This window comes from Rattus rattus, chromosome 5, assembly GCF_011064425.1.
Source record: "Rattus rattus isolate New Zealand chromosome 5, Rrattus_CSIRO_v1, whole genome shotgun sequence".
Taxonomy (NCBI): domain Eukaryota; kingdom Metazoa; phylum Chordata; class Mammalia; order Rodentia; family Muridae; genus Rattus; species Rattus rattus.
The window spans coordinates 63,272,719-63,288,907 of NC_046158.1; the positions used below are offsets into that span (position 1 = coordinate 63,272,719).

At 35.8% G+C, this 16,189-nt stretch overlaps 2 protein-coding genes across 2 annotated transcripts; both read left to right on the forward strand.

Annotated features, from left to right (window-relative positions):
* Window positions 1-4,172: 4,172 nt before the first annotated feature.
* LOC116900267 (olfactory receptor 1030) lies at window positions 4,173-5,129 on the forward strand. Its single transcript, XM_032902019.1, has one exon. The coding sequence runs from the start codon at window positions 4,173-4,175 to the stop codon at window positions 5,127-5,129; it is 957 nt and encodes a 318-aa protein (XP_032757910.1).
* Window positions 5,130-11,630: 6,501 nt separating this feature from the next.
* LOC116900268 (olfactory receptor 5M8-like) lies at window positions 11,631-12,614 on the forward strand. The gene has a single exon (XM_032902021.1). It carries the CDS (start codon window positions 11,631-11,633, stop codon window positions 12,612-12,614), a length of 984 nt encoding a protein of 327 aa, XP_032757912.1.
* The last annotated feature ends 3,575 nt before the right edge of the window (window positions 12,615-16,189 follow it).

Genomic DNA, 16,189 nt, shown 5'->3' on the forward strand with positions numbered 1-16,189 from the left:
ATAGTAGTCTAGGGTCTTATCTTGCTGAAGTAAGTGAGTATGTGTGTTAGATTGGTTATTGAAAAATACTAAAAATTTATTGAAATTATGTTTGCGATAATCATATAAACATATAATCATATGTTTGTGGTAATCTTATTGCCAAATTGCATTTCAATAATTAGTTCAAAAATCAATGGCCACATGGAAGAAATTAGTTGTTCACTACACTGTTAATATTAGAATATGTTAAAGGGAAATTCTCTAATATCCCCGAAACACTTTCAGTAAAAATTAATAGGAAAGAAGGCCATAAATTTGAAAAAGAAGAAAGGGGTTTAAAATGAGGAAAGTGAATGAAGGGATGAAGTACTTATATTACAGTCTTAAAAATAAAATAATTAATAAAAAATTAAAAAAGATACATCAAGGTTTATTCTTTCTTGCAAAATTTAAATATATATTTTTTTAAAAAAGTTTACCTTTAAATTGTTGAAGAGAGAAAATTGGGATCAATGTTAATATATCTAATAAGCACATTAGAAAGTATGAGTTTAGAATTGGTAGATTCAAAATTGAAAGGTAGATATGGTAGAAATGGCAGATACTTTCAAAACTGCTCAATCTCTGACAATGCACAATTGCTAACTCAAAATATTATGGAAAGAAGGTGACTCTGTCATGGGAGATGTTGTGATTTAAATGAAATCTTAAGAGTTTCACTAACAACAATTATATGAATCTCGATTATCTAAAGTGTCCTAGAAGCCAGGATTGTTCATTGTAAGGTAATAGCATATCGTGCCCTTTATTTGCGAAGTGTAGTAGTGAAAAACTAGGAGAGAATGGAGGTGTTGGAATCCATCATGATAAAGCATACAAGAGTGTACACTCCCAGGAAGTTGTTTATAGGAATAATAACTATATGGTGCGTAACTATCTGGCTTATCTTTCTCCATTCTTATTTTCTATCTTACATTACCATTTTCTTAAGACATTTATTTTTATTTGTACGAGTATTGTCTCATTGTCTTCAAGCACATCAGAAGAGGGCATCAGTTCCCATGGCAGATGGTCGTGAGCCACCATGTGGTTGCTGGAAATTGAACTCAGACCTTTGGAAGAGCAGACAGTGTTCTTAAGCCCTGAGCCATTTCTCCAGCCCCACAATAACATTTTCTTAACTCTTTTCACTAACTTCTGTATATCTCTATGCTCAGCCTGGTAGTTAGATGCCAGACTACTGGATTTTTAATTCAGAAACTATTTCCTTTTTTTCCTATGTCCCTTTTCTTGACTAAAATTTCCAGTATTCTCCCACTTCATCTGATTAATATGACTAAAGAACAGCTTTTGTACAGGAGACTGTAGGCACATGGAATAGTGATGCTAACATTCTAGGCTACTCTGCCACCATAAAATTTCATGTAAACAAGTTCCAGAAAAGAGATATGTGCATTTCAACTGGTAGTATTTCAGATACAAATGTAATCTGTACATCTGATTTTATAGAATTAATAATGTTTTTGATTGTTGATTGTGACTTCTGTCTTTCTCATTGGTAGGATCTGAATCAGTCACTTGAATTATTACCTATATATTCACAACATACTGAGTTACCACAAGAGTCTTTTCTATTTAAAGGCAATCTATATATTTTCCCAAATATTGTAATTAGTTTTAATATAGAAAATAAACATATATGACAATTAAATTACCATTTTTTTTATATTTTTCCAACTAACTAGATGTAAGTTGATATTATAGTGCCAGTAAAATTGTATGATGGGTTATATTTCTATTTAGTTTAATTTCATAAAGAATATACATATTTAAGAACCTTATTAGTATTCATGCTGACTAATAGTTACTGAATTTCAGGTAGATAATGCCATAAGGAAAGGGCTATTTATAAGTATGTTGCTGTCTGCTGTTTTCTATTATGATATTTTTGTGATATTTCTCATATACATAAACAAATAGCTTCCATTTCAACTGAAAGATTCCCATTGGAATGCCTCCATATGAAATGGTCAACTTTCTTGAGAGTTCTACTCTTGTCCTACTAGAAAAGTATTAAAAATGCCTCAATTCCCAGATCAGCCCCATCATTCCTCAATGTCTATCCTTATTTTAAACAGAAATACCTACTTAGATCAAACACATAGTATTGAACTATGACATTTAACTATAACTTTCTTCACCCTTATTGTGTGACATCAACCACCTTTTTGAAAGCAAAAGCCATTATTGGTTATCTTGTTTTGTTTTGTTTTTCCTCTCCAGTATGTGTGGTGTTCTAGTACATAGTCACTTGTGTATTATCTTATTTTAATTAAGTATCAGTATTCTAAGCGTGCCATCAACATAATTTGTACTTGTGTTTGATTCAGCTATCGTGAACAGATTATGTATTTGAAATATATAGCTGGTAGGTTTGGTACTATGTGCAATTACTGTACCATAGTAGAACAGGTCTGCAGATTTCTATTTTTTGCTTTGATTGAGGACAGATTGAAATATAAAATTAATTTCTAAAAATATTTTGGTAGATTTTGCTGAAAAATAATGGATTCAGAAACTTAAAATAGTAGCCTCATAGTCAAAGTGTATTAGAACATGGGACACACATTAGCATATAGTAAAAATTATACCTCATAGTCAGAGTAACTGTTTACACAGAAACTATTCTTTGGCTCATTTTAGTTGACTCTTATGCCCACCACCTTGCTTACTGTGATTGATTGAATAAATAACTGTGCTAGTCAATTGAATTTACTCTTCTATACAATTTCTTTTTAAAACTTTAAAAAAGCCTAAAAATAGCACCAAAATCAATAATTAAAATACATTATAGAGTGTCCCAACCATTAATGTGTTGATGTATTTATTTATCAATTAGAGATGATACTGACTAGATACTATCTGAAAATATAATTTGTTAATTACAAAACCACATTCTGCCCTCTGGATTGATAGTAATTATATCTCTTTTCATTAATTTTCCCTTTACTACAACAAAGATAATTGAACTTTTTCTGCATTTAATTAGAAAGGTTAAATTCAAATTTCTGTTCCACCACCAGAACAGAATTGCCAAATTTTGTCATGTGTTGTGAAACATTTGATTTGGGGGCAGGGAGAACAAATGAAAAAGTAAATTGATAAGAAAATGAAACAATGACCTAAGTATTTGTGGTGAAATTTACCTTTACATGTGTCATACCAAGTGCTGTATGAAAACCCTTTACTTAGTAGTTTATATTGGTCTTCGTTATCCTGTTTGTAACTTCATCCTTTTCTATTTCAACAGTAGTGTTCTACTATGAAACATTAAGATTATAGTAGCAAAATAGGTCTTCTGGTATCTTTAATTCCATGCTTTCTTTATTTCTTTTTGACACAAGGGGATTAAATTCTCCAAAGTGAGGCTTTTAGATATACACACAGTGTGAGTCACTGGTAAATCTTTCGTAATTGTTAAGAAGGAGACCACTGTTTCATAACAATCTATAAAGTGTACTTGGAAGTTTATCCGAATTGGTCCTATTACTGGGTCATGATTACCTCTTTCACCCTAAAGTAATTCGGTAACTTGTGATCCTTTCTGGGTAGGCATGATCTATACCTGTGCTGTTAGCTAATTGGGGCTATGTGTGATCTACTTAAGCATACCAGCCTAGACTGGAGAGATAACTCAGTGGGTTAAGAACCTGCCTTAACCACTTTACCACATGTATATGAAGCATTTGTTCCATAGAATCCATTTAAGTTGGTTGTGATAACATGTGTCTTTAAACTTCAGTGTTCCAGTGTTGATATGAGAAGCAGAGACACAGTAGAATCCTCAGAAGCAAATTTGTGAGATCATTTAACAGCAAGAGATGCTGAATCCCTGTCTCAAACAATGTGGAAGGCAAGGACACACACACACACACACAGAGAGAGAGAGAGAGAAAGAGAGAGAGAGAGAGAGAGAGAGAGAGAGAGAGGGAGAGAGAGAGAGAAAGAGAGAGAGAACAAAAGGTTGTTTTTGTTTTGTTTTTTAAAGATTTGAAAATCTAACGTACTAGCTCTAATATTCTCAGAGTTTAGCAATATCTATGTGTGGGTGAATAATAAGAGAAAGGGAAAAAGAGAGAAAATGTCTAACATGCATTTCCTTTATCCTTCTTTGACTCATCTAAGTAAGCATGCTGGCACCTAAGAAAATGGTCAGAGGCAATTACTCCATGGTGACTGAATTTATTCTCTTGGGATTAACAGATCGTCCAGAGCTGCAGCCTTTGCTTTTTGTGCTCTTCCTGGTGATCTATCTGATCACTGTGGGAGGGAATCTTGGCATGATGGTGTTGATCAGGATAGATTCACGCCTGCATACCCCTATGTACTACTTTCTTGCCAGTTTGTCATGTTTGGATTTGTGCTATTCTACTAATGTGACCCCCAAGATGCTGGTAAACTTTTTATCAGAGAAGAAAACCATTTCATATGCTGCTTGTTTAGTCCAGTGTTATTTTTTCATTGCTATGGTGATTACTGAATATTATATGCTAGCTGTGATGGCCTATGACAGATACATGGCCATCTGTAACCCTTTGCTTTACAGCAGCAAGATGTCCAAAGGGGTATGTGTGCGTCTGATTGCCGGGCCCTATATATATGGCTTTCTTAGTGGTCTGATGGAAACCATGTGGACATATCGCTTGACCTTCTGTGGCTCCAATATTATCAACCACTTCTACTGTGCTGACCCTCCTCTCATCAGACTCTCCTGCTCTGACACATTCATTAAGGAAACATCGATGTTTGTGGTAGCAGGATTTAACCTCTCCAATTCCTTGCTCATAATCCTCATTTCCTACCTGTTCATTCTCATAGCCATCTTGAGGATGCGTTCTGCTGAAGGTAGGCGCAAAGCCTTTTCTACCTGTGGGTCTCACCTGGTGGCAGTGACTGTGTTTTACGGGACTCTATTCTGCATGTATGTTAGACCTCCCACAGACAAGTCAGTGGAGCAGTCCAAAATAATTGCCGTGTTCTATACTTTTGTAAGTCCCATGTTGAACCCTATCATTTACAGTCTGAGGAATAAGGATGTGAAACATGCTTTTCGGAAGCTGGTCAGAAGAAATGTGCTTTCAAAGTAAAATCATCCTGTCTTTATAAATTAAATAAAAATTTTGTTTATGACAGTGACATCCAACTTTTTGTAGAAATTCACTTTGTAAATTTTGTAGAAATTCATTTTGTAGAATACACAAGATGAAAATTCATATTCTTTTATTCAAAGTACATAATAAAAAGGTATAAAAGATTAACAGTTTACACACTGTGTGGAAGTGCAACACATGTGTAAATGTGGGAGACTGTTAATCTACTACTATATCCTTTTACATTCATGTTTTATATATTAGTTTTACATTATAAAAATTATACATTTATTACAGTAAAATATCCAATTTTAATATAAATATAAAAGTGAAAAGGAGTGAAGTATTCCTGCCCTTCGTCTTCATCTTCCATTCATAGTGCCCAGACAGACTAGTAACAGTTTTAAAAGCTTTTAGAAAAAGAAATTATATATCCACAAATAAATGTGTAATTATGTTTGTATACATAGACACAAAATTGTCAAAACATATTTTGAAGGACAAAGCTGATTTCTTGCAAGAGTGTCGTTGTATAGTCCAAGACTACTGGTAGATGTGATGAGATTGTAGTATATCACAGCACGTTCAGTAGGTGTGCTTACTTACCCCTTCTGCTTTGATGCCTTCCATTTACTTACTTCCTCCTACTTGTAAGAATCACTTTCAGTAAAACACTTCTCTACCAAAGCAGAATACCAGAGCCACCATGTGTGTGCTGAGAACTTACCCCATGTCCTCTGCAAGACCTAAATATGTTTTTAAACTGCTGAACAACCTTTCCAGATGCTATGTATTATCTCTAGATCTAGACACCCGAGAAGATTTCTTCAGAGCAGTATCTTTTGCCTTCATAAACTTTTTATTGTAGAATTAGCTAGTGACATTTCACATTTCTAGAACCAAAATTCCTTACACCTTTCCTTATTTCTTTACTAATCTATCAATTTTAGAATGGGTCAATATTTGAATTTGTACCTCAGTTTTAATATGATCCAGTATTCTGTACCATGAATAGAATGATTTATAATTTTCTTTTATAAGTATTTATTATGCTAAAGAAAGCATTATTTTTCTTTTAAGTTACAGTTTTGGTAAATTTGCTGTGCTGTGGGCTAACAAAAACAGCCAGTGTTTCCTAAGTCTCTCTATGGGTACGCATTGCTACTATTATCAAAAGAGTTTTCAGGAGTCTTGGGATAGTTTATTGGTAGAAATTCTAACAGTGTAAGGAGAATGAAAGCAGATGATACAATTTTCTGTGTGTTATAATGCAAGAATGTCCAAGTGCTTAGGTAGTGGAAGAAGTGTCAACTCCTTCTCAGTATAGTAAAGTCAACCCCATGGCTAAGGCACAGACTTGCTCCGTTTCACCAGGCGTGTACGGGGCCATCAATTTGGAACTGCACTTGTTGGGTTGGATATCAACACAAAAGAGAAACCCACAGAACGTCCTTATTCTGCTCAATAGAAATAATCTTTCTTTTTGGTTTTTCAAAGTTTTCTGTTCAGTGCTCTACAAAAAAATGGCATTTTCAGTTCACACATTCTATATAAAGGCCCACAATTATTTATGCCAAGTAATATAATTCAAATATCTCTGCGTTGAACATCCTATTGTTAATACATTCTCTGAAAAATATAAAAATGATTTTGTAGTATTTACTAGTTTGTTTGATTCTCCTTAAAAACTTATATATATAGTACTATCTAAACACTCATGTAATTTTGCAAAACCAGTCACACTATTATTCCTAATTTTTATTTTTTTTAAGATCTCAGGGTCTACATATGTTCTATACTTTCATTGTAAAGTCACAGATAATGGTACATATAATATTATAAGCATAATATACATTTTATGTCAGATGTTTCATGAGACTGATGTGGAAACATTTACACATATCCATACATGCTCATATGAGGAAGAGAAAAAACATACATTTTAAAATTCATAACATCTGTTTATTTGCGTGTGACAGCAGCAAATTTCAGGAGTTTTTTTTCCCCTTCTTAACATTCTTATTCAAACTCTCATGGCTATTTGCCTGCAAAAGGGCTACACATCTGGCTGGCAATAAGTGTACTGCAAATTGAATTATAAAGGAGCCTAGTTGTTTTTGTTTTATTTTGTTTCATTTTCTTTTGTTTTATTAAGAAGCATTAATGGAGAAAATCGATGTGTTTTGCCACAGTGTGGTTTCTCAGACCAAATTAAACTAGATTTTAATACAGACCACATTGCCATCCTCAATTTGCTGAGTAGTTTAGACAGGAACATATTTTACCCAAAATAGAGGGCTTTATCTACTCTGTAGGTCAGAAAACTTGATGCTTAATCCTACCTAATAAATATGAGGTAGTAATATAATCTCAATGAGAGAATCGTTAGCAAAACTGAGATATTATCTGTTTTATGTGCTTTTAATTAACTATTTTATTTACTTACGTCCTCAGTAACCCCCTCAGAGAGTTCTCCCCACTTCTACCTCACCTCTGAGAAAGTGCCCCACCCTGGGTGTCTTCCCACCCTGGGGCATCAAGCCTCTGCAGGGTTAGGTGCATCTGCTTGGGTTTTTTTGAGCTGCCAAATAAACAGAAGGAGAAAGAATAAGATTTTTACGAAACTGAATGTGTCGGTTAATTTTATGGGTTAACTGAAGAGAAAAGATTAATCCTAAATGTAGGCGGCACCATTCCATGGGCTGGAATCCAGACTGAAAGAAAGGAGAACACAGCTGAGCACAGGCATTCATCTGGCTCTATTTTCTGTTCACGGAGGCAAGGTAATCAGTTGCTTCAAACTCCTGGCACCATGCCTTTATGAACTGCATCAACTGAAAGTATAAGCCACAATGACGATATACGCTGGAACCATAAGCCAAAATAAAGTATTATTCCCCTGTAATTCCTGTTACGAATCAGTGACAACAAAAAGAAGAGTGACAGGTACAACCAGACCTGTAGCTGGAGAAAGAATCCCCAGGTTGGCTCTCAAAATTGTAAATAAAGAGTAACAAAAAAAAAAAAAAAAGAAATAGTTTCTATTTTGTGGAGAAGGATGGAAAATATTTAAACCCTCTTAATATTCTCTTTAGTTTTGAAAATATTAGACTTATATAAAACCACATATGATCTTCCTTCCTTTATCTCACACCTCTGACTCCTTCTGTGTTGTCTGCCAATGTACTTTGTTCCATCTTCACTTGTTTCTGACAATTAGTAAATTCAGTTAGAGGTGCCTATATGTACATGGGTGTGGGCAATACAGTAGAGCATGAGAATCCTGCCAATTGCTATCCCATCCATAAAGAAATGATGTTCCTAGTAACAATGTACTGTGAACAGCTATTTAGTAAGGTAGGGAGAGGGGGATGGAGATAATCTATACTGGGATTTATTCTGAATTGATCACCAGTAGATCTTGTGTAGGTAACACAGCTATTGTGAAGTCACAGTTTCAACAGCCATGTTATGTTCAGGACAGCGCACTGCTCTTACCTGCGACACTATTTCCATGAAACTCAAGGTATCACTGTAGCCTTCCAGCTTTCCAGTAGAAACTAATTCAGTATGTGAATAAAGGAGTTTTAGCTTACAGTAAACTTTTCTTGTGGTTTTTCTCCAAATAGGAATGCATAATTACAAAAGACAGGCAACTATAGTTTGTTTAGATTGGAAATAACTAGATGATATACCTATTGACATGTTAATAAAGTTATTTCTAGATTGGGTTTACTGGGGCAGGAGACAAGCGCTAACTGTCTATCTGTGGGCTATGGTTCTATCCTAAATAAAAATGAAGAAGCAAAAACACTCAATTCTTCTCTCTTCCCTTTTTGGACTGCTGACCTTATATGAATAGCAATGTCACTTTCCATACTAAGATGGAATTTCACCTGAACTGTAAAAATAAACCCTTCCTTTCTGACATTATTTTGTCAGGCAGTAATCACAGTTATGAAAAAATAGAATACATCTTAACAGCAGGCAGAACCTACACATATGTTTCTTTCATTTTATTAAGCACAGAGTAATATAAAATAAACAAACAAAATTTCTAAAATGATCTCACATTGATAATTTTGAAAGGAATATGTTTTCCCTACATTAATGCTGGTTGCTTGATTACATAATGCCAGCTCATGCAGGACAACGGTTCTAAGATCCTTACCAAGAATGATGAAGTCCCTGGAGAGATGCTTCAGTTCTTCCTAACCCCCAGGTTAAAATACCCCAGCTGCCTTCTGGGACTTGTAATTGGAGGGATTGATGACTTCAGAATTTTTCTTTTTTTAATTCTGTAGAGAAAAAAGTCTATATATACAAGCAAACATTTTCCTTATTAGCATTGAAGGCCCATTTTGGTTTTCCTACCTCCATAGTTCTTTAGAGGTGAGTGGTTTGAAAATAGCCAAAGTGCTGCTCTATAAACTGTTCATGTTGTTTTGTTTCTCATGGACTGCAAGCATTTATTCAAAAGTGTCAAGTGTGGCTCGATAACTACTCTATAATCCTGTATATTTTGACTTATCTATGTGTATGTATTGTACCAAGGTTCAAGGGCTGAGCATTTGTGTTTTAAATGTTAAATAAATAGTCACATGGCCAAGTGGAAGGTTGTAAATTCAAGGCCAGCTGACATTTTATATACAGGCATTTCTCAAATACATGCTGAAATAAAATTTATATCTATACTTGTAAGCACATACATCATCTATCAATCTATCATTGATCACCTATCTTCTATCTACCTATCACTCATATATTTATAGAAAGAGAGAAAGCAACGCGCGCGCACACACACACACACACACACACACACACACACACACACAGAGAAAGAGAGAGAGAGAGAGAGAGAGAGAGAGAGAGAGAGAGAGAGAGAGACATTTTACAGAAACTTAACTAAAATTGCACCCTGATCTCAGTAGTTAATCCAGATTGAGAGCAAATGAAAACATGGAAAATTTGCCATTTGTTTGTTTTATATTTTGCTTTAGTTTTGTCTTTCTCCCTTCAAAAGCTATTCCTTAACACCAGGTTTTACTTTGAAAAGTAATATTTTGTGATTATGGGATGAAGTTGAATTTTTTTTAATTTTTTTTATCTTTATTAACTTGAGTATTTCTTACTTACATTTCGATTGTTATTCCCCTTCCCGGTTTCCGGGCCAACATTCCCCCTAACTCCTCCTCCTCCCCTCTATATGGTTGTTCCTCTCCCCATCCTCCTCCAATTACCACCCTCCCCGCAACAATCACGTTCACTGGGGGTTTAGTCTTGGCAGGACCAAGGGCTTCCCCTTCCACTCACTGGTGCTCTTACTAGGATATTCATTGCTACCTATGAGGTCAGAGTCCAGGGTCAGTCCATGTATAGTCTTTGGGTAGTGGCTTAGTTCCTGGAAACTCTGGTTGGTTGGCATTGTTGTTCATATGAGGTCTCGAGCCCCTTCAAGCTTTCCAGTCCTTTCTCTGATTCCTTCAACGGCGGTCCCGTTCTCAGTTCAGTGGTTTGCTGCTGGCATTCGCCTCTGTATTTGCTGTATTCTGGCTGTGTCTCTCAGGAGAGATCTACATCAGGTTCCTGTCGGCCTGCACTTCTTTGCTTCATCCATCTTATATAGTTTGGTGGCTGTATATGTATGGGCCACATGTGGGGCAGGCTCTGAATGGGAATTTTTAATCAAGACTGTGAAATTCCAGTCTGTGATGAATGATCACTGGACACCTATCTACTTTCACAACTGCAGATAAACATCCTGAACTAAGTCACTTCTATATTCCAATCCAGATCTGATATCTCAATAATTAGCCTGTATAATTTTTACCGAGTTAACTGAAAAATAGATATAACGTTTTCTCAAACCATTAATGTAGGGCATTTTCCCACTAATTAGGAAATATAACATATAAAATGTAAATTATAATTTATAAAGACATAAAATGATTGTAAGCTACCCCTTTTAAAAATTATATATACAGCATAAATTTTTTTTATAAGGCTTGGTCTAAAATCCATCGTATCATGCAATTTCTTATGGTTAGTCCTCCTTTGAGTAAAGTTATCTAGAAAATTTTATCTCAGAAACAGCAAAGTTCTTTTTTCTATTAACAATGAATAGAAGAAAATCTGAGAATTAGAAATAGATATGAGGTTTAAAAGTAAAATGTACAAAGCAGAAATGGAGATTGGTAAGAATTCTAAATTAGGCTAAAAGCTTTTATGGTTCAAAAGAAAATTCAAGCAAATTAAAAAAAAACAAAAAACAAAAAACTAGAGTCTCACATAGGTTGAAACTCAGGAGCCAATGTGTTTTTGCTAGTGTTTAAAACATTAAGTTCAAGTCTACCGATAGACTAATAGGGAAGAAGGCATGATAGAAAAAAGGCAAAAACTGCAAAGAAGGGCAATTCTAGCAAAATATTTTTAAATTGTCACCCTCTTTATGGGATTGTCTAATCTAACATAAATTTTTATTTTCCTTTGTAGTCCATCATGAAGAGAAACTTCACCTCTGTAACTGAATTCATCCTCCTGGGACTTACCAACTATGCTGAGCTTCAAATTCTGCTGTTTGTACTGTTTCTGGTGGTATATGTGGTCACAGTGGCAGGCAACCTGGGCATGATCCTGCTCATCAAGGCCAATGCCAAGCTCCACACACCCATGTACTTTTTCTTGAGTCACTTATCCTTTGTGGATATGTGCTTCTCTTCCAATGTGACCCCAAAGATGCTCCAGATTTTCCTTTCAGAGAGGAAAACTATTTCCTACTCTGCATGCTTGGTCCAATGTTACCTCTTCATTGCGTTGGTTCATGTTGAAATCTATATCCTGGCTCTGATGGCCTTTGATCGATACATGGCCATCTGCAACCCTCTGCTTTATGGTAGCAAGATGTCCCAGAATGTGTGCACATTTCTAGTTACAGTACCTTATGTGTATGGGGCACTCACTGGTCTGATGGAGACCATGTGGACTTATAATCTTGCTTTCTGTGTCCACAATGAAATCAATCACTTCTATTGTGCTGATCCACCACTGATTAAGCTGGCTTGTTCTGACACTTATCGCAAAGAAACCTCCATGTTTATTGTAGCTGGATTTAACCTCTCCCTCTCCCTGCTCATCATTCTCACTTCCTACCTGTATATCTTTCCTGCTATTCTGAAGATTAGCTCTACAGAAGGCAAGCGCAAAGCTTTCTCTACCTGTGGTTCCCATCTGACAGCTGTCATCATATTCTATGCAACACTTTTTTTCATGTATCTCAGACCAACAACCAGAGAATCTGTGGAACAAGGCAAAATGGTTGCTGTGTTCTATACCACTGTCATTCCCATGTTGAACCCCATGATTTACAGCCTGCGGAACAAAGATGTGAAAGAAGCAATAAGCAAAGAATTGTCACACAAAAAAATGTATTTTTCTGAGAAAAAAAGATTAAACTTTCTTTTGTACTCATGGCACATTTTGTAGAAAGTATAATTGTTTTCTAAACTTGCAGAAATAATACTGACAGGAAATTAAAGTATGACAAGACAATAGAGAGCAGGGGATTGCATGAGTTTAATTCTTTCCTGAAATGGAAACTCATTAAATTTTGGTTATAAAATTTCATATGCCTGCATCTGTTTCTCTGTTCAGTCAAATTTTATTGTATGTTCCTTTGGCTTTCTGTTGTGTTTTTCACCCCTTTGAATTTGTGGCTACACCTGGAAGATGAATTATGTTAGAATTCATAGGGGTCAATTTTCTGTCAGCACCAATCATTTGATATCTCTTTAGTTTATTACTTATTATATTTAAGACATTGACTATCTGGCCATAAGGAATGATATGTAACTATAAGACAACCTCCACAAAGTACAGCATAATGATAAACAGCTTTTGTTTTTAAGTTCATCTGTTGAATGTGCTTGTTTCTACAACATGATACAATCTTTCCTGATAGGCTGAGTATTAAACACCATGAATTCCAAGATAATGTGTCTTGGCAGAATTTTTCTGTGCATTTATCCAAATGGTTAAAATTAGTTCTACTTCATAATTTTAAAATTATTGATGAATAATTATACATATTTTTTTTTTTTTTTTTTTTTTTATTAACTTGAATATTTCTTATATACATTTCGAAAGTGTTATTCCCTTTCCGGTTTCCGCAAAACATCCCTCCCCTCCCCTTCCTTATGGGTGTTCCTCCCAACCCTCCCCATTGCCGCCCTCCCCCAACAGTCTAGTTCACTGGGGTTCAGTCTTAGCAGGACCCAGGGCTTCCCCTTCCACTGGTGCTCTTACTAGGATATTCATTGCTACCTACTAGGTCAGAGTCCAGGGTCAGTCCATATATAGTCTTTAGGTAGTGGCTTAGTCCCTGGAAGCTCTGGTTGCTTGGCATTGTTGTACATATGGGGTCCGAGCCCCTTCAAGCTCTTCCAGTTCTTTCTCTGATTCCTTCAACGGGGGTCCTATTCTCAGTTCAGTGGTTTGCTGCTGGCATTCGCCTCTGTATTTGCTGTATTCTGGCTGTGTCTCTCAGGAGCGATCTACACTTCTGCACTTCTTTGCTTCATCCATCTTGTCTAATTGGGTGGCTGTATATATATGGGCCACATGTGGGCAGGCTCTGAATGGGTGTCCTTCAGTCTCTGTTTTAATCTTTGCCTCTCTCTTCCCTGCCAAGAGTATTCTTGTTCCCCTTTTAAAGAAGGAGTGAAGCATTCACATTTTGATCATCCGTCTTGAGTTTCATTTGTTCTAGGCATCTAGGGTAATTCAAGCATTTGGGCTAATAGCCACTTATCAATGAGTGCATACCATGTATGTCTTTCTGTGATTGGGTTAGCTCACTCAGGATGATATTTTCCAGTTCCAACCATTTGCCTACAAATTTCATAATAATTATCAAATACTATCATGGTGAGTAAATATGCTTTTTTCATTTATACCTGATCCATAATTTTTATACAGGACAATTTATCTTCATTTCTTTGAAGAATTAAACAATTTTGAATCATGTTAATATTACTACTTATCATTTTAATATGAACTTGATTTAGCAGTATCTTTTTTATTAATTTTAAGTATTACCATTTTATCAAACTCCTGAATTCTTGCTCTATATGAGTTCCCTTTGTTTTAGAATAGAATATTTTAATATTAGTCTAAATTAAAGTGGATATTAGTGCGGGATATAATGGTTATGTCTTTGAAATGACGATACTCGAGAAGACGGTTTGTGGGCCTTGAAGGTAATAGGAACTCAACTGTAAGACCAACAGAGTCAACTAACCTGGACCTTGGGACTCTTAGAGTCTGAAACACAAACCAAAGAACGTACAAGGGCTGGACCTAGTTATCCTAACTATATGTAGCAGATTACAGCTTCGTCTTCATGTTGGTCACAAAGAACTTAAAGGGAGCTACCCAAATCTGTTGCCTATATGTCCGATATGTCCTTCCAGCTGGGATGCCTTGCCTGGACTCAATGATTGAAGAAGTGTCTAGGCTCATAGAGACTAGAATAGCCAGGGTGGGAGAAGATCCAAGGGGCCCCCACCCGCTCAGGGGAGATAGGGACAGGGGAAGGATTGTGGGAGGAGGTGTCAGGAGGAAAGCAGTCAACAGGATATAGTATGAATAAGAAAAAATAAAGTACTGAGGGTTGAATCCAGAGTCTTAAATTCTGGGAAGCAGTATAACACTAAATCAAATGCACAACCATTCTATAATCTCAATCTAAAAAAGACACGCGTTTAGACCATCAAATAGTAGGTTATGCAGTCAGGTCCTGAACCACAGCAGAAAATTTAATGATTTAGTATTTATGTTACTTAACTGCTTTCACTTTTAATTACTTTTGCAAAAACTATGAAGAAGACTAGTACAAGAAGAAGACGGAGGACTTCTTCTTGTAGACTATGAAGAAGACAGAGGACAGCTGTCATCTCAGATTTCTGGTGGTGATCTCTCTGGGATACCAGATCACTTCTCTGCTGTGCGAAACATGGTCATGCTGATATACAAAAGGAGACAAGATTTTTTCCCAATCTATAGATTGCTGATTTGTCCTATTGACTATTTTTTTGCATTACAGAAGCCTTTCAGTTTCATGAGGTCCCATTTATCAATTCTAGATCTTAGAGCCTGAGTCACTGAAGTTCTGTTTAGGAAGTCCCACTGACCATCTCTGCCACCAGCAGTGCCAGTGAGTTCGAGACTCTTTCCCACTTTCTCTTCTATTAGATTCGGTGTATCAGGTTTTATGTGGAGGTCTTTAATCCACTTGTACTTGAATATTGTGCAAAGTGGAAAATATGGATCTATTTTCATTTCTCTACATGTAAATTTTCATTGAGACCAGCACCATTTATTGAAGATACTTTTTTTTCCATTGCATATTTTTGACTTCTTCATCAGAGATCAAGTGTACATAAATATGTAGTTTTATTTCTGGGTCTTCAATTATATTGCATTGATCAACTTGTCATCTCTGTATCAATGCCATGCAATTTTTAATCACTATTGCTCTGTACTACAGCTTGAAGTCAAAGATGGTAATATTCCAAAAGCTTTTTATTGCTTAGAATTTTTTTTTTTGGTATCCTAAGTTTTTTGTTTTTCCATATGAAATTGAGAATTGTTCTTTCTATGACTTTGGAGCATTGTGTTGGAATTTTGATGGGGATTGTGTTGAATCTGTAGATCTTACTACCAATCCAGGAACATGGTAGATCTCTTCATTTTCTGAGGTCTTATTCGATTTCTTTCTTTTATAAAAAATTTTATTGAACATTTTATGTATTTACATTTCATGTGTTATCCACTTTCCCAGTTCCCCTCTCTCCCATAACTCTTCCCTGTGCTTCTATGAAGATGCTTCCACTCCCACCTCAACAACCTGGCATTCCCCTACACTGGGAAAATGAGCGTTCACAGGACCAAAAGCTTCTACTCCTATGGATGCCAGACAATGCCATCCTCTGCTATACATGCAGCTGGAGCTATGGGTCCCTCCATGTGTCCTCTTTGGTAGGTGGTTTAGTACCTGGGAG